The 16039-nt window shown below is 36.2% G+C and overlaps 2 protein-coding genes across 8 annotated transcripts in view; both read left to right on the top strand.

Moving 5' to 3' along the window:
* TTN (titin) overlaps positions 1–16039 on the top strand; it is a 309757-nt gene that overhangs the window by 172063 nt on the left and 121655 nt on the right. The window lies entirely within an intron of this gene.
* Positions 759–14944, top strand: LOC123378551. 7 transcript variants are annotated; one of them, XM_045032500.1, is made up of 19 exons: positions 759–813; positions 2643–2723; positions 3609–3692; positions 3906–4043; positions 4293–4376; positions 6213–6290; positions 6554–6634; positions 7504–7590; positions 7917–8000; positions 8293–8376; positions 8737–8820; positions 9862–9945; positions 10225–10308; positions 11694–11777; positions 12409–12513; positions 12855–12959; positions 13232–13336; positions 13599–13670; positions 14793–14944. In XM_045032500.1, exons 3-19 carry the CDS (start codon positions 3621–3623, stop codon positions 14808–14810), a joined length of 1449 nt encoding a protein of 482 aa, XP_044888435.1. In that variant the 5' UTR covers positions 759–813; positions 2643–2723; positions 3609–3620; the 3' UTR covers positions 14811–14944. The 7 variants fall into 7 exon arrangements, with proteins under 7 accessions (XP_044888435.1, XP_044888437.1, XP_044888436.1 ...); XM_045032502.1 differs by lacking the exon at positions 11694–11777; XM_045032501.1 differs by lacking the exon at positions 13599–13670.

Below are 16039 nucleotides of genomic sequence, written 5' to 3'. Positions count from 1 at the left end.
GAAAGCATTTATGCAATGCTTAACTTTGATGGGACTTGAGTAGGTGCATCTTAAATGCTGTCTTGAGTAATGCTTTGTGCTTTCCTGGGCATAACTGACTACCCAGGAGAAACTGTGAAATTGACTATAAAAAGAGTGCAGTCCAATATAAAAATTAAACTAACTGGAAAAACAAAGGAAAAATATATATCCTATAACCCTATACACACACACACAATCTTTTTTAGTCATCTTAATTGGTATTGCAGCAACAGTAGGTAAAAAAAAATCAGATAAAAGCAAGTGTGGTATTTAAATTGATGATGTCTCCTTAATTTATACATGTGTTCAGGTAGTTATGTTGCTTTATGTGTCTGCATGTTTGCATTATACATTGTCTTTCTAATCTTTGTTTTGCAAATATTTTTGAAATGTCTAAAATGAACTAATATCTTTAAAGAGCCTGAAGTTTATGAAGACATTCTCCCTGAAGAAAAAGTTCCTGTTGCTCCTACAAAACAGGACGTTCCACCAACTAAAGGTATATCACATGTTCAAGCAATTCATAAAGCAAAGAGCTCCAGTACCTTACAGTTATTCATCCTCATGATCCATATCCAGTTCCATGCAAATAATTCATGTGTTCATTCTAACTACTCCTTGATAGTCTTGTCCATCTGTGTCTTCCATTACCCTTCTGTTCTTTACATTTTGTATTTTATAAATTCTTAAAAGAAACTAATATCTTTAAAGTGCCTGCAGTGCCCAAGAAAGCTGTTCAGCAAAAGAAAATACCTGCTGCCATACCTAAAAAAGAAGCTCCACCAATTACAGGTACATGAGCTCAGACTGGAATTTTCATGAAAGAAAAGATATCTTCACCATATTCTGTTTTAGCCTCTTTTAAAGTTGATTTAATGTTCTGTGTGAGATATCCAAGGCCTCAGTTTACTGCATTGGCTTAGAGGTAGACTCTACAGTAATACAATTCTGAGGCACAAGCTACTGCAACAAGTTCATTCTGTGGTATAATTGATTTTTGCCACAAAGCCTTAAACTTTGTATGAATAATTAACACAGGATCATACCTAAAAAACATATTTCAAGGTGGGTGCATAACTGGTTGGAAAACTGTTCCTAGAAGTAGTTATCAGTAGGTCACAGTCAAGCTGGAAGGGCATATCAAGTGGGATCCTGGGATCTGTGCTGGGTCTGACTCTATTCAATACCTTCATCAATTACTTGAATAATGGCAGAGAGTGTAAGTACACTTTTAAAGTTTGCGGACGATACCAAGCTGGGAGGGGTTGCAAATGCTTTGGAGAATAGGATTATAATTTTCCAGGAATTGGTCCTGCTTTGAGCAGGGGGTTGGACTAGATGACCTCCTGAGGTCCCTTCCAACCCTGATATTCTATGATTCTATGATAATTCAAAATGATGTGGACAAACTAGAGAAATGGTCTGAAAAAAAAAAGAATGAAATTCAATAAGGACAAATGCAAAGTACTCCACTTAGGAAGGAACAATCAGTTGCACACATACAAAATAGGAAATGACTGCCTAGGAAGGAGTACTGCAGAAAGGGATCTGGGGGTCATAGATGAGTCAACAGTGTAACACTGCTGAAAAAAAAAACATCATCATTCTGGGATGTATTAGTAGGAGTGTTCTAAGCAAAACACAAGAAGTAATTCTTCCATTCTACTCCATGCTGATTAGACCTCAGTGGGAGTACTGTGTCCAGTTCTGGGTGCCACATTTCAGGAAAGAGGTGGACAAATTGGAGAAAGTCCAGAGAAGAGCAATAAAAATGATTAAAGGTCTAGAAAACATGACCTATGAGGAAAAATTGAAAAAACTGGGTTTGTTTAGTCTGGAGAAGAGAAGACTGAGAGGGGATATGATAACAGTTTTCAAATACATAAAAGGTTGTAACAAGGAGGAGGGAGAAAAATTGTTCTTAATGTCAGAGGATGGGACAAGAAGCAATGGGCTTAAATTGCAGCAAGAATGGTTTAGGTTGGAAATTAGGGAAAACTTCCTAACTGTCATGGTGATTAAGCACTGGAATAAATTGCCTAGGGAGATTGTGGAATCTCCATCATTGGAGATTTTTAAGATCAGGTTAGAGAAACATCTGTCAGGGATGGTCTAGATAATACTTAGTCCTGCCATGAGTGCAGAGGACTGGACTAGATGACCTCTTGAGGTCCCTTCCTGTCCTATTGTTCTATGATTCTGCAACAATAAAAATCCAGTATTCCAGAATGCTAGGGACCTTGGATAATATTGTGTGTTGTTAGTATTCTTTGTTTCTGTTCATAGTTTGTGTTTGGCTTTTGTCTTAGGCTTTTGTAAGAATTTTGAATTGTCTAAAGAAAAACTAATATCTTTAAGTGCCTGAGGTTCCTGAGAGAACTGTCCCCCAAGAAAAAGTACCATAGTTGTCCCTAGGAAAGAAGAAGCTCTGCCAGCTAAGGGTACATCAACTCTTCACTGGAATTACAAAGCAGTGAATTCCAGAAAATTTGAGTCCCTAGTCTTCATAGTTTAATATCATTAATTTAGGTTTTTGTTATTTTATAAAAGCTTTGTATTTTGTTGCTTAATTCTCTATATTGATATTTTTAAAATTCCTAAACAAATTAATATCTTTAAAGTGCCTGAGATGCCAAAGAAAGCTGTGCCCAAAATGAAAGTACCTATTGTTGCACCCAAAGAAGAAGCTCCACCTTTTAAAGGTACATGAATCTTTGACTGGAATTTCAAGGGCAGAAAAATCTCTTCATTTATTGTTTTCTAACCTCTTTTAATGTGTAATTAATGTTCTGTCTGATATAAACCCTGATGTGTTAGTCACTCCTTTTTAGGGGGTGGGGAAAGGAATTTTTCCCTCCCCACCATGTTGCCTGTGGTGGAAGGAGGTTTTTTTTTAGCTTTTGCACAGTGAGTGTCAATGAGGACCTTTTCTGGTGGGGAGAAAAGATGGTAAGCCATATGTTGCCACTTATTTTGTAAGTGTGGGGCAGATGTCCAGTGCAGGTACTCCATAAAGAAGGCATCCAGTAACCAAATAAATGGCCTAGTAAAGGACTTAAAAGGAGGTGCTGGATAAAGGAACAGAACAGAGAAGGGAAGTTGGGTACTGTTATGATTGGTACGGCAGGGAGCCAACACCTCTTTCTTATAGCCCACCTTAGCCCTCCTACAGAGGAGGGTGGATGCTAAGGTTCAAGCCAGGAGTTGGTTGGGGGACCTGGATGGAAAATGAAGGGGGGCTGGTGAAAGCCCAGGTAGTTATTTGAATAAACATGTATTTGCCTGCATTGTTCACTTTATCTGCCGGGTAGTCCCAGAAATCTATATAGTAAAGTTGCAGCCTGATTAAATCCATATGAAGTGTCTCCTGTCCTTCTTTTGGTATAGCCAGACAATAGATTTTGTTTTCATAGGGGTTGTTTCATGTTTACTAGCAATTGGCCTACTTCTGAGAAGTAGTAAAGAACAGCTTTGTGTATCCCACTGCAAGATAAGGCCCTACATTTTTTGTTTGTCATGTTGTCTTTTTGTTCTAAGATGTTGTTAGTAATTATGAAATTTCTAAAAGAAAACTAATATCTTTAAAGCACCTGAGGTTTATGAGGAAATTCCCCCAGAAGAAAAAGTTTCTGCTGCTATTCCTAGAAAAGAGGAATCTCCTCCAGCTAAAGGTACATCACCTCTTCAAGAAATTTACAAAGCAAAGAATTCCAGAAAAATACAATTATTCATATGCATGGTTTAATTCATGTTCAATATGTTCTGTCAGTGTGTTGGTTCTAATTGCTCCTTGCCTGTTTTACCAATTTGTCTATCTTTGTTTTATGTTGTCTCTCTGTTTCTTATATGTTATAAATTCTTAAAACCAACTAATATCTTTAAAGTGCCTGAGGTGTCCAAGAAAGCTGTCCCAGAAGAAAAAGTGCAAATTGCTGTGCCTAAAAAACCAGAACCTATTGCTGTACCTAAAAAACCAGAACCCCTTGCTGTGCCTAAAAAACCGGAACTTCCACCAGCCAAAGGTATATGTTAACTGATAAAATTGCAGATAAAATAAAGAGTCTTGTGCTGAGAGAAAAATCTTCTTTGTCTAGGACTTTATTCATAAATTGTAATCATTTGGTAATTTGTAAATTCTGTGTGTCAAACTGTCATCAGGATTTGGCATCATTCATGTTATGTATGTCCCTTTCTTATGTTTCTTTACTATTCTTAATTGTTTGCATACGCCTTTGGAATTCCTAAATTAACATAAATGAATATCTTTAAAGTGCCTGAGGTGCCCAAGAAAGCTGTCCCAGAAGAGAAAGTACCTGTTGCTGTACCTAAAAAGCCAGAAGCTCCACCAGCTAAAGGTATAAAGCGTCATAAATGAAATCATGATAAAAATAATCTTTCTTTTTCTCCGGTAATCATTATATTTCTTGAGGTTTATCCTGTCTTGTTCTTTTCTTTCTTTTCTTTTTTTTTTTGGAGGGGGGTGTCATCATCAAATAGTCGGTAAAGTCTTTTCATTTGCCAGTTTCTTCTCCCCGAGATGTGCAAGCGTAACTCCCATTCCCAAGGCATATAAAAGGATGACAGACAACTGGCTGAAAGAGAAAGGGATGAAATTGTATTAAGTATTATAATCAATAAAAATAATATCTCTAAGCCCACATACAGGCAATCCTTACTCCCACCATATGAATATCACAGCTGCTGAGCTTAAAGAGGGAAACTGAGTCACAAATCAACCCAATTTAGGCTTAGTCAATTTTTGCCTTCATTTATACAATTTTAGACAGAATTATTTTCACTTATACTATCTGAACATATGTTTATGCCAGACAATAACAGACAAGATGGAATTAGTAGGGGCCCAAGTTACCACATTCCGGAGCACTAGGAAGTCTTTCCACCTTCCATGATGGTTGTCACCTCCTCTGATCTCCTGGTCTCATCATGCATTCCTGTTCTTCAGTTTCTGGTCCAGTGTTTCTCCTATTAGAGGCTTGTTCCCTTGAGGTTTTTTTATACATTTCCACATTCCAGATTATTTAACTTTATCCAATTGGCTTTTACCACATAAGCCCTTTATTTTTTATGTATCTCATACATTACACATGACCAAGCTTCAATAACCCAACTTCTGCATTTTTCTGCTGGTTTTGCAGTTTCTAGGTTATGTTATTCTGTGTCATCCTGTTCCTAGCATTCCCAGAAAAAGGATGTTTTTATTTATCATTACATGTTTATGTACCTCTGATTTACATCTTCCAACAAAACATATTACTTATTATGCCTTCAAAAATATCATTTAAAACAAATCAGAAATTCTATGCAAAACAGTAATTTGCAAAACCACATTTATGCCAAGCAAGGTGTTGTGCTAAGTGTTTGTCATCTTATCTATACTCATTCGCTATCCTTAATTACAATTCATTCAAATATAGAAAATAAAGATCTTAATCTACCCATTTAACAATTCTTCATTTTTATATTTCAATATCATAAATCAGAATATGTATGTTACCATTCCCTACTTAATATATTAAGTCACAATGATTCTTTAATGTTAGCATTTCTTATCCTTTTTTAAATATGTGTTTTCAAAAGCCTTTTTCATTTAGAATCCAGTTTTGTTTGTGACTCATAACAAAAAAAACTTCATTAGAAATTTTCCTGTGTTGTATTTCGAGGGGTGCCTCAAACAATGGTACCCCAATAACAGTCATTGTAAATACCTTCACAAGAGCCATCAAATCCATCCACAGCCAGCAGATCATAATATTGCAACATTCCCATTTGATAAAGCTCACATTGATATTAGTGGATATTTGGTTATTGATTTGCATGGGAGCAACAGAAGACCCTTGGGCCAGTTGCTATGATTCCTTCAGCCAATTAAAAGTCTCTAGAGTTGCTAATTTGGATGGTGTGCCACCAATTGGCTAAATAAGAACAACTGAAGTTCCTGTGAATAGCTCTGGCAACCATGCCGTGGCTATAAGAATGATGGGCCAATGGAAATTTTGTGATGAAAACATCTCTTTGTAATTTGTACAGAATGTCTGTGTTAACAACTGGTATTTATATTTAGCATCTTTAATGTTCTTTCATGTCCACTTGTTTTTTGTTACTTTTCTGTTCATAATATTTTATATGTATCTTTGGAATTCGTAAAAGTAAAAGACACTAATATCTTTAAGTGCCTGAGGTGCCCAAGAAAGCTGTCCCAGAAGAGAAAATACCAGTTGCTAAAAAGCCAGAACCTCCACCAGCTAAAGGTACATATTAACAGTGGGGATGTTATAAAGAAAAAATACCTTTTTCTCTTGGAAATTAATGGCTGTGTTTTGTTTTGTTTTTTTTATTCTCATTTAAAGATTTCTTAAATAGAAGTAACACACTGAGTTATGTGTATAACAAAGCACTCTTTGACATTACTAATGTTCCTGATATGCTTTTATGATTGCTCTTTTTATTCTTAATAATTTGCATACCCTGGAAATTCTGAAATGTAACAGAAAGTAATGCTGTTTCTTTAAAGTGCCTGAGGTGCCCAAGGAAGTCCCAGAGGAGAAAGTACCCATTGCTGTGCCTAAAAAACCAGAAGTCCCACCAGCCAAAGGTACAGCTCACCACAGCTAAAACAACAGGGGGTGGGGAAGAAATGATCTTTGCCATGATCTTGCAAATGTTGTATGTTAAGTAAGCATCACCCTGCCTTATTTATTTTTTATTGTGAGAACCCTATTCATTTGATGGCTCTAATCTCTTTGTTGTTTAACCATAACTCTCATCAGTGTTAATGGTTGTTAAGGATATTTGCCTAACAAAATAGGCAAGAGGGTGGTCCTTGAGGCAAACATTAGAAGGTCAGATCAAAAGGGGATTAAAGAGTCTCAAGGCACATACTGAATGACCCAGGCGTGTTATATCCTTGGGGGCAGCCGGTTTAGGAAGAAATCACTTGAGGCCAGACAGCAGACAGCTAACAAAACCACCATTTTATTTACAGACTCAGAGAACTCACTCAGCCGGCTGAAGCTGGCTGAGCTAACCCATAATAATCTAACTCAGTTGCCATAGCAACAAAAACCATGACAACCAAATACACAACAAGGCCCAAGTGGCTTCAGTCAGGGTAGGATGAGGCCCACAATGTGTGGATGGAAAGAAGTTGTAGAGATGAGAAATGTTAGGGGGAAAGGGCAGATATGTGAATGGACAATGTCAGCCATAGCCAAATGGCAATCTAAAATGACAGAATAATTTAACCACAAAAGAGAAAAAAATCCAGCAAGTACTGAAGAGTACAGGGTATAACAGTGAAATATGCTTATATTAGTGGAAGGGAGGATAAGACCAATATATGTGTGTCAACCTAATGGCTTCATTGATGAGCTCCATAATTTGTGTTTTCTTCTTATTCTTAACATTTTATATGTATCTGTAAAATTCCTTATAATAACCAAAACAAATATTATTTCTTTAAAGTGCCTGAGGTGCCCAAGAAAGCTGCCCCAGAAGAGAAAAAAGTACCGGTTGCTGTGCCTAAAAAGCCAGAAGCTCCACCAGCTAAAGGTACACATTATCATTGATAAAATCATGGCAGTAAGTTATCTTGTTCCTTCTGTTGTAACTTTTTTAATAGTAATTTTGAGCTATCTTTTTCCCCACTGTAATCTGCAATTTTATATATTTTGTTTTGTGGGATTCTCTTCTCCTCTTTATACTTAAATCATTCTCATTCAACAGTGGAGTAAAATAGTGTAATATGTACTCTGTGTAAGATCAGACTTTTAAGCTAGACATCATTGATGCTGTTTCATGTTCTTATTGCAGCTTTTCTGTTCTTAACTCTTTGTATGTATACTTCTTAACATAAAAATAAATTAATATTTTTAAAGTGCCTGAGGTACCAAAGAAAGTGGTCCCAGAAGAGAAAATACCAGTTGCTGTGCCTAAAAAACCAGAACCTCCGCCAGCTAAAGGTACATGTCATTATTGGGGGGAAAAAAAGCAATGGCAGGAAATCACAGTCTTTTTCTTCTGAACATTATTTAAAGACAACAGCAAAGACCTTTCTCTGGTTTCTTGCTGTTGGCTGAGATTTGTAAAACCTACCTATTACATATAAGTGAGACAAACTGATTGTGGAATATGGTAGGCTCTTTAACATTGTTGATCTCTCTGTGTTTTATGTTGGTTTTTCTGTTCTTAATACTTTGAACGTATTTGTGAAATTTCTCATAGTGAAAGGTATTAATATTAATATTTTTAAAGTGCCTGAGGTGCCAAAGAAGGTTGTTATTGAAGAAAAAGTACCAGTTGAAGAGCCTGAGAAACCAGAACCTCCACCAGCTAAAGGTACATGTCATCACTGATGAAATCATAAATAATCTTTGTCTTATTTTCTGGAGTACTGTTTGAACATACACTTCTTTTTCTGCTGTGAGATTTGTAAATTGTTCTTGTTGTGTAAGCTGTGGTACATGTGTGGGGGAGGGAATAGAAAGAGACGATGAAATTCAGCCATGCACAGAGCTCCAGAAGAAGACCAATGCACAGGGGAAATTTCATGGAGAGAGAATGAAAGAGGAATTGATGTTTATATCTGACATCATCAATGTTTTTGATGTCCCTGAGTTTTATGTTTCCTTAATGTTCTTAAAATTTCAAACATATCTTTACAATTCATACAAATAATAGACACTAATATCTTTAAAGTGCCTGAGGTGCCCAAGAAAGTGGTCCCAGAAAAGAAAGTACCAGTTGACGTACCTAAAAAACCAGAACCTCCACCAGCTAAAGGTACAAGTGCTCAGCGATATCATCATAAGGAAGAGCCTTAGTCTTGTCCTCTTAAACCTAATTTTTAGCTGAATTTGTCCAGTCCATTTTCTGATATCTGAGATTTGTTGATTCTACTCAGTGTGTGAGATGTAATCCAGGGGTGTCAAACATCTGGTCCACTGAATATATCTAGCCATTCTATATTTTTTGTCATGGTTGTTTAACATATTCAAAACACTCAAAGCCTGATATTTTTAAAAGAGCTTATGATTGTGCAGAAAACTTTCTCAGTGTGAATCCAATGTAAGCTAATGCAATGCTGTCTTTCTGAGTCTGCACACAGTCTAAAGTAATGGATCAGAGAGGTGTAAACAACTCTGTCCTCCCCATCCCCCATTTACTTGAGCATTAACACCAAAATCCAATGGTAGCTATTTAATAAAATAATTAATTATTTAATCTGGGGTCATTGTAGCAGATGAAATGAGGAATGGGGTGAGAGGGAAGCCCAATAAGTAGGGAAGGCAATGCAGAAAAGGAATTACAGGTGGAAGAAAAGAGGAGTCTCACTAAAACAATAGTAGAGGAAGATGAACAGAATAGAAACAAAGGGTAGAAATAGTGATAATCCTAACAGGGAGTTTATTTCCTCCCATGTGATGCTGAATGTAAATACAGACTACTGAAAAAAATCTGAATAATTATAATTAAGATTTTAGTTACTACATAAAGGTCAGATTCCATGACTGATCTGTGTTCATCCTCCCTTTGGGAGTTACCCATTGTATAGAGAGAGGCATAAATTCTTACATTTGTACTCTGACATAGGGATCAGAAATAAAAATCGAATTCAGCTTTCTCACACAATGTGTTTGACACCCTCGCTATACTCTATGTGCGTGTGTGTGTATGCGAGAGAGAGAGAGGGAGACTAACTGTTGTTTGACTATGAACTCGTTAATGTCTTGAATATGTCCTTGTTTTGTTTCATTGTTCATCTTATTGTTTTATAAACAACTTTGACATTCATAAAAGTAAAAGATACTAATATCTTTAAAGTGCCTGAGGTGCCCAAGAAAGCTGTCCCAGAAGAGAAAGTACCCGTTGCTGTACCAAAAATATCAGAACCTCCACCAGCTAGAGGTACATGTTATCATGGATATCATCTTAAAGAAGAATCTTTGTCCTATTTTCTTTAACATTATCTTAACATTTTTGTCTAGTTCACTTTTTCTTAGCTGAGATCTGTAAAGTGTACTCACTGAGCAAACAGTGCTGAGTAAAAGAATGTGAATGAGTAATCAAAGCCTGACTATGGCATCATCAATGTTTTTAATATCTCTGTCTTCTATGTTTCATTCTTCTTAATGTTTTGCACACATTTTGATAACTGTAAAATGAAACAAACTCATATCTTTAAAGTACCTGAGATGCCTGAGACAACTGTCCCAGAAGAAGAAGTCCCTCTGGCTGTGCCTAAAAAAACAGAACTTCCACCAGCAAAAGGTGCATGTCTTGAAAAATCTTTGTCTCATTTTCTTGACCATCATCACTTTTCACATACTTTGTCCTGTCCATTGTCTGCTACCTGAGATTTAAAAATTCCACTTGTTGTTTGAATTGTACTTCCGGGTGTCAAATACTTGACTCATTTATTGTATCTGGTCACAGGAAGTATTTTCCTGGTCTGCTTTACGTATTCAGATTGCTCAGAATCTAAGATTTTGTGTTTTTAAAAAGTGAAACTATTGTTATGAGAAAAACTTGCCAAATCTGAACTCAATTTAAGCATGTGTCTACACTGCCCCACAGTTCAAACCAGGGGATGAGAGTAGAAGTATATACCAAAGTTCTGAGCTGTAACTCCCCTGTATTGAAGCTGTGGGCACAAACTTAAAGGTCCTGAGTTTGCACTATGTGAACTCAAGACTCAAGTCTCTAAGGTGCCACAAGGACTTCTCGTTGTTTTTGCTGATACAGACTAACATGGCTACCACTCTGAAACCTGTCAAGACTTTTAAGTTCACGTTCGCAGTGTCCACATGGGGGAGTTACAGTGCAGCACTTTGGTCGTCACTGTTACCCACTCCCCCTAGTCCAAACTGCAGGGAAATGTAGACATGCCCTTAACGTCTGCAGCGCCCTCTTCCTGAGTCTGCTGGCAGCCTGAAGCAATGTATGTGAGAGGTATTAACTCCTTCTCCTCTCCTGCTCCCTCTACACACACACTTACACATTTAAATTCACTGAGCATTAATTCCAAAGCATAATGATGACATATTAATGTAGCATTTTTCATTTTAATGGATGTAATGAGGAAAGGGTGGTAGTGAAGCCTAGCAGATAGCAGTGAAACTGGAAGTTTATACAGGGAAGGAAATGCAGTGAGAAGAAAAAAGGAGACACAAAGACAAGAAAAGAGTGAGACAGAGGTAGATATAGAAGGAATAGAAAGAAAGGGCAGAAATAAGGGAGTGTTCAATGTTCCTCTCTACTTCCCCATTCCCATATGGAATGTGTAGACAGATTACTGAGCAAACAGTGAATGCTGATAACAAATAAAAGTTTATTTACAACATAAAGGTCAGATTTCACTATTGATATTTGAGCAGTCCCTTCCATTGTGAGTACTGCTCTGCATAGACTGGGTAGATGTACCTTAATTCATACCCAGACAGAGGGATCATAATTAAAAATGCAGTTCATCTTTTTCACAAAAAGCATTTGACACCCTTGTTGTACTGCGTGTGTGAGACAGAGAGACTCCTTGTTTGAACATGACCTCATTAATGTCTTGGATATGTCCATGTTTTATGTTTCGTTGTTTGTCTTCTCTGCAAAATACACAACTTTGACATTCATAAAAGTAAAAGATCTTAATATCGTTAAAGTGCCTGAGGTGCCCAAGAAAGCTGTCCCAGAAGAGAAAATACCTATTGCTGTGCCTAAAAAACCAGAACCTCCCCCAGCTAAAGGTATATGTCATCCTCAATGTCATCATGAAGAAAATCTTTGTCTTATTTTCTTGAGCATTATGTTAACATCTTTATTGTTGTCCATTTTTTCCTATCTCAGATTTGTAAATTGTACTAATTGAGTAGATTGTACTGTCAGAGTGTGAGTGACTAATCAAAATTTGAATATTGAATCTCTAATGTTTTTGCTATCTCATCTTCTATGTTTCATTGTTCTTAATGTTTTGTACATCTGTTGAGTACTATAATATAAAGCAAACTAATATCTTTAAAGTACCTGAGATACCTGAAAGAGCTGTCCCTGAAGAGAAAGAACAAATTACTGTGCCTAATACAACAGAACCTCCACCAGCTAAAAATTCAGATAGATCAGTATTACTACTTTTTTCTTCCTGAACAGTATTTTAACATACTGTTTCCTGTCTGTTATCAGCTATCTAAAATATGTAAAGTGTATTCATCATGTGAACTGGACTGTGTAAGTGTGTGTTATGTTAAGTGACTAATCAGTATTTGAATGTTGCTTCATAAATACATTTTGATATTCATGACTTTTGTTTATTTGTTCTTCTTACTGTTTTGTACATATCTTTAACAATCATAAAAGTAAACAGAAATATTGTCTTTAAAGTACCTGAGGTGCCCAGGAAAACTGTCCCAGAAGAAAAAGTGCCTGTGCCTAAAAAAACAGAACCTACTCCTGTGCCTAAGAAACCAGAACCTCCACCAGCTAAAGGTATATGTCGTCATCTACAATATCATGAGGAAGAATCTTTGTCCTCTTTTCTTGAACATTCTTTAATATATTGCGTCCTGTCCTTTTTTCAGTTATGGAATTAGTACTCATTGTGTAACTGATAGTGTGTGTGTGTGTGTGTGTGTGTGTGTGTGTGTGTGTGTGTGTGTGTGTGTGTGTGTGTGTGTGTGAGAGAGAGAGAGAGGGGCTCTATAATACCTGAATAGGGATGGCATCTTTAATGGTTTTAATATCCCAGTATCTTCTGTTTCATCATTCTCTTTAATGTTTTGTACAATTCTTGATATTCATGTAAGTAAATAGAACAAATATCTTTAAAGTGCCTGAGGTCCCCAAGAAAACTGTCCCAGAAGAAAAAGTGCCTGTGCCTAAAAAAACAGAACCTACTGCTGTGCCTAAGAAACCAGAACCTCCACCAGCTAAAGGTATATGTCGTCATCTACAATATCATGAGGAAGAATCTTTGTCCTCTTTTCTTGAACATTCTTTCATATATTGTGTCCTGTCCTTTTTTCAGTTATTGAATTAGTACTCATTGTGTAATTGATACAGGAGGGGAGAGAGAGAGAAAGGCTCTACAAATCTTAATATTGAAGCCGTCATTAATGTCTCAATGTCCTCTGTTTCATCATTCTCTTTAATGTTTTGTACATATTCTTGACATTCATGTAAGTAAACAGAACCAATATCTTTAAAGTGCCTGAGGTGCCCAAGAAAACTGTCCCAGAAGAAAAAGTACCTGTGCCTAAAAAAACAGAACCTACTGCTGTGCCTAAGAAACCAGAACCTCTACCAGGAAAAGGTACAGATCAGTAATAGAACCTTTTCTTTTTCTTCTTCTTGAACAGTATTTTAACATACTTTTTCCAGTCTGTTATGTAAAGTGTCTTCAACATGTGAACTGCAGTGTGTACAACAGTTTGTTGTGTAAGTGGCTAATCTGTGTTTGAATGTTGCATCATAAATGCATTTTGATATCTATGACTTTTGTGTAATGTTTCTCCTTAATATTTCACACACATCTTTAACAATCATAAAAGTAAACAGAACTAATATCTTTAAAGTGCCTGAAGTGCCCAAGAAAGCTGTCCCAGAAGAGAAAGTGCCTAAAAAACCAGAACTTGCACCTGCTAAAGGTACATGTCATCACTGACATAATCATAAAGAAGAAACGTTGTCATGTAAATTATACTCGTGTGTGTGTTTTTGTTAGTTACAGAGAGAGACTATATAATATCTGAATGTTTGCTATCCCAGTGTCCTATGTTTCATTGTTCTTTTTAATGTTTTGTTCATATCCTTAATATTCATGCAAGTAAAAGATACTAATACGTTTAAAGTGCCTGAGGTGCTAAAGGAATCTGCCCCAGAAGAGAAAATATCTGTTGCTGTACCTAAAATGCCAGAACCTCCACCATCCACAGATATCATTGACATCATCATAAAGAGGAATTTGTCTTGTTCTCTAAAGCACTGCGTTTAACAGAAAAAGGATAGGACAAAATATGTTATGAGATTTGTAAATTGTACTCTGTGCAATTTGAAGTAAACATGTCCTGTGCATTTTCTGTATCAGCTGTGATAGTTGCATTTGTCACAGTGGAATATCAGTCATACTAAAAATTACATAATATTTTTCAAGGGGCAAATATATCTAAGGAAGTTGTTATTGAAGAAAAAGCATTCTTAATGATGGTTAAAAAAGAAGATCCCCCAATAAAGATTCAATCTATCCATTCATAAAAGCTGTTATTAACAACATTGTATGCTGGCAGCATTCCAATTCTCATTTTTGTTATTGCTTTGTCTTGCAAACATTAAATTATTTCTTGCACTAGAGTCCTATCTAGTTCAGTATTCTTCATTTTTTTCAATGACGACAACAACAAATCACCTGCCAATGTAATGTTATATAAAACTGTCACTATGTAGAAGCAGAAATGTGCACCAAAATTCTCCTGAGAGCCATAACTAATCCAAGATTATTTAGAGATCAAAAAATCTGCCCTCCCACACAGATCACTCACTAAGACGTGAATGCATCAGTAATTTTTTAAAAAATGTGTAAACAGCCAAATTAACCAGGAAACAAATATTGTACATTTACTTCGCTTGAAGTGTGTTTGTCTTTGTCTCTGTGAATGTGTATGTTGATGTAGTTTTCCTGCCGTATGTATCTTCATGTGATATTTGTATAATTCTTCATGTGACCCAGTCTTAAACGGCAGTCTTATACGAGTTGTCAATATTCTCTAAAGTCCCTGAAGTCACCATGAAGATTGAGCCTGAAGAACCAGAACCTGCTCCTACTTCAGAAATAGAAGAGATTTCTCCATCAGAAGAAGAGCTCTCTCCAGCAGAAGAAGAGCTCTCTCCAGCAGAAGAAGAGCTCTCTCCAGCAGAAGAAGAGATCTCTGTAGTAAAAGAGGTTTTACCAGTAGAAGGTATATACAGTAACCATAGTCAAATGCACACCTTCATTTCAAAATTGTACACATCTTGCTTCATAGTTCTCCACAACTGTGTTGTATTTGTATTAAGTCCCAGTTTTTCTCCTAGTGTTATTGTATGTGTAAATATGTTCTAAATTCTTAGTTCATTGTAATTTAATTATAACAGTCTTCCCGATATTCAGTTTTCCTCTTGTATTTTTGTTCTTGTGTTAGTAGTGTGCTTTCATAATTCATACTGGACATTCATGTTATGTGCAAGCAACAAAACATTTATTTAGAGCTATTTATGCTTCCATTTAAATCAATGAGAGTTCTGCCATTGACTTCACTGGAAACAGAATGGAGATTTTGGTACATTAGATGTTCTTCATCTGACTTTATGATAGTAGATATATTCTAAATCTGCCATAATATTATTTAAAGAGCCAGAACCTGAAAAGAAGATTCTTGAAAAACCAAAGCCACGGGTACCTATTCCACCAAAAGAGGAATTTAAGATGGAAAAAGTTCAGCTGAAAGGTATAAGAAGCTACTGAAATCAGTATTAACAGCTTTACTGAACACTTCAATATAACACATTTTAATTATAATTTGCTCCTCTTGAAAAGTGGGCTTTTTAATATACTACTTTTAGCCTAACTCAGGGCTTGTTTCTGTTGTTTTCAGTCTAATGATGCTCCTTACTAATTGTTTATCTGTTATGAGCTTTCAGAAATATCTGTCCAGTCAGTTTGTGTGGTTTTCAATTAAAATGAAGAAATTTATGAAAAAGTTGATATATTTTAAATTTTTCTAATCTTTGAAAAAGATTTTAGCATAATATGATATTTGTACATACTTTCACACTGAAAAAAAGAGTCACCAAGTGAAATTAATAGGCAGCAGGTTTAAAACAAAAGGAAGTATTTCTTCACACAACGCACAGTCAACCTATGGCACTCTTTGCCAGAGGATGTTCTGAAGGCCAAGACTATAACAGGGTTCAAAAAAGAACTAGATAAATCCATGGAGGATAGGTCCATCCATGGCTGTTAGCCAGGATGGGCAGGGAT

This window comes from Mauremys mutica, chromosome 10 (genome assembly GCF_020497125.1).
Source record: "Mauremys mutica isolate MM-2020 ecotype Southern chromosome 10, ASM2049712v1, whole genome shotgun sequence".
NCBI classification, from domain to species: domain Eukaryota; kingdom Metazoa; phylum Chordata; order Testudines; family Geoemydidae; genus Mauremys; species Mauremys mutica.
Note: the sequence above shows the minus strand (reverse complement) of the source record. Positions and strands in the feature narration are given on the sequence as shown.

Excerpts from the sequence above, each read along its gene's own strand:
- LOC123378551 (XM_045032500.1), top strand. The coding sequence starts at position 3,621 with ATGAGGAAATTCCCCCAGAAGAAAAAGTTTCTGCTGCTATTCCTAGAA. Across the intron at positions 4,377-6,212 it reads AGAAGCTCCACCAGCTAAAG|TGCCTGAGGTGCCCAAGAAA; the intron begins GTATAAAGCGTC and ends AATATCTTTAAG. Across the intron at positions 8,001-8,292 it reads AGAACCTCCGCCAGCTAAAG|TGCCTGAGGTGCCAAAGAAG; the intron begins GTACATGTCATT and ends ATATTTTTAAAG.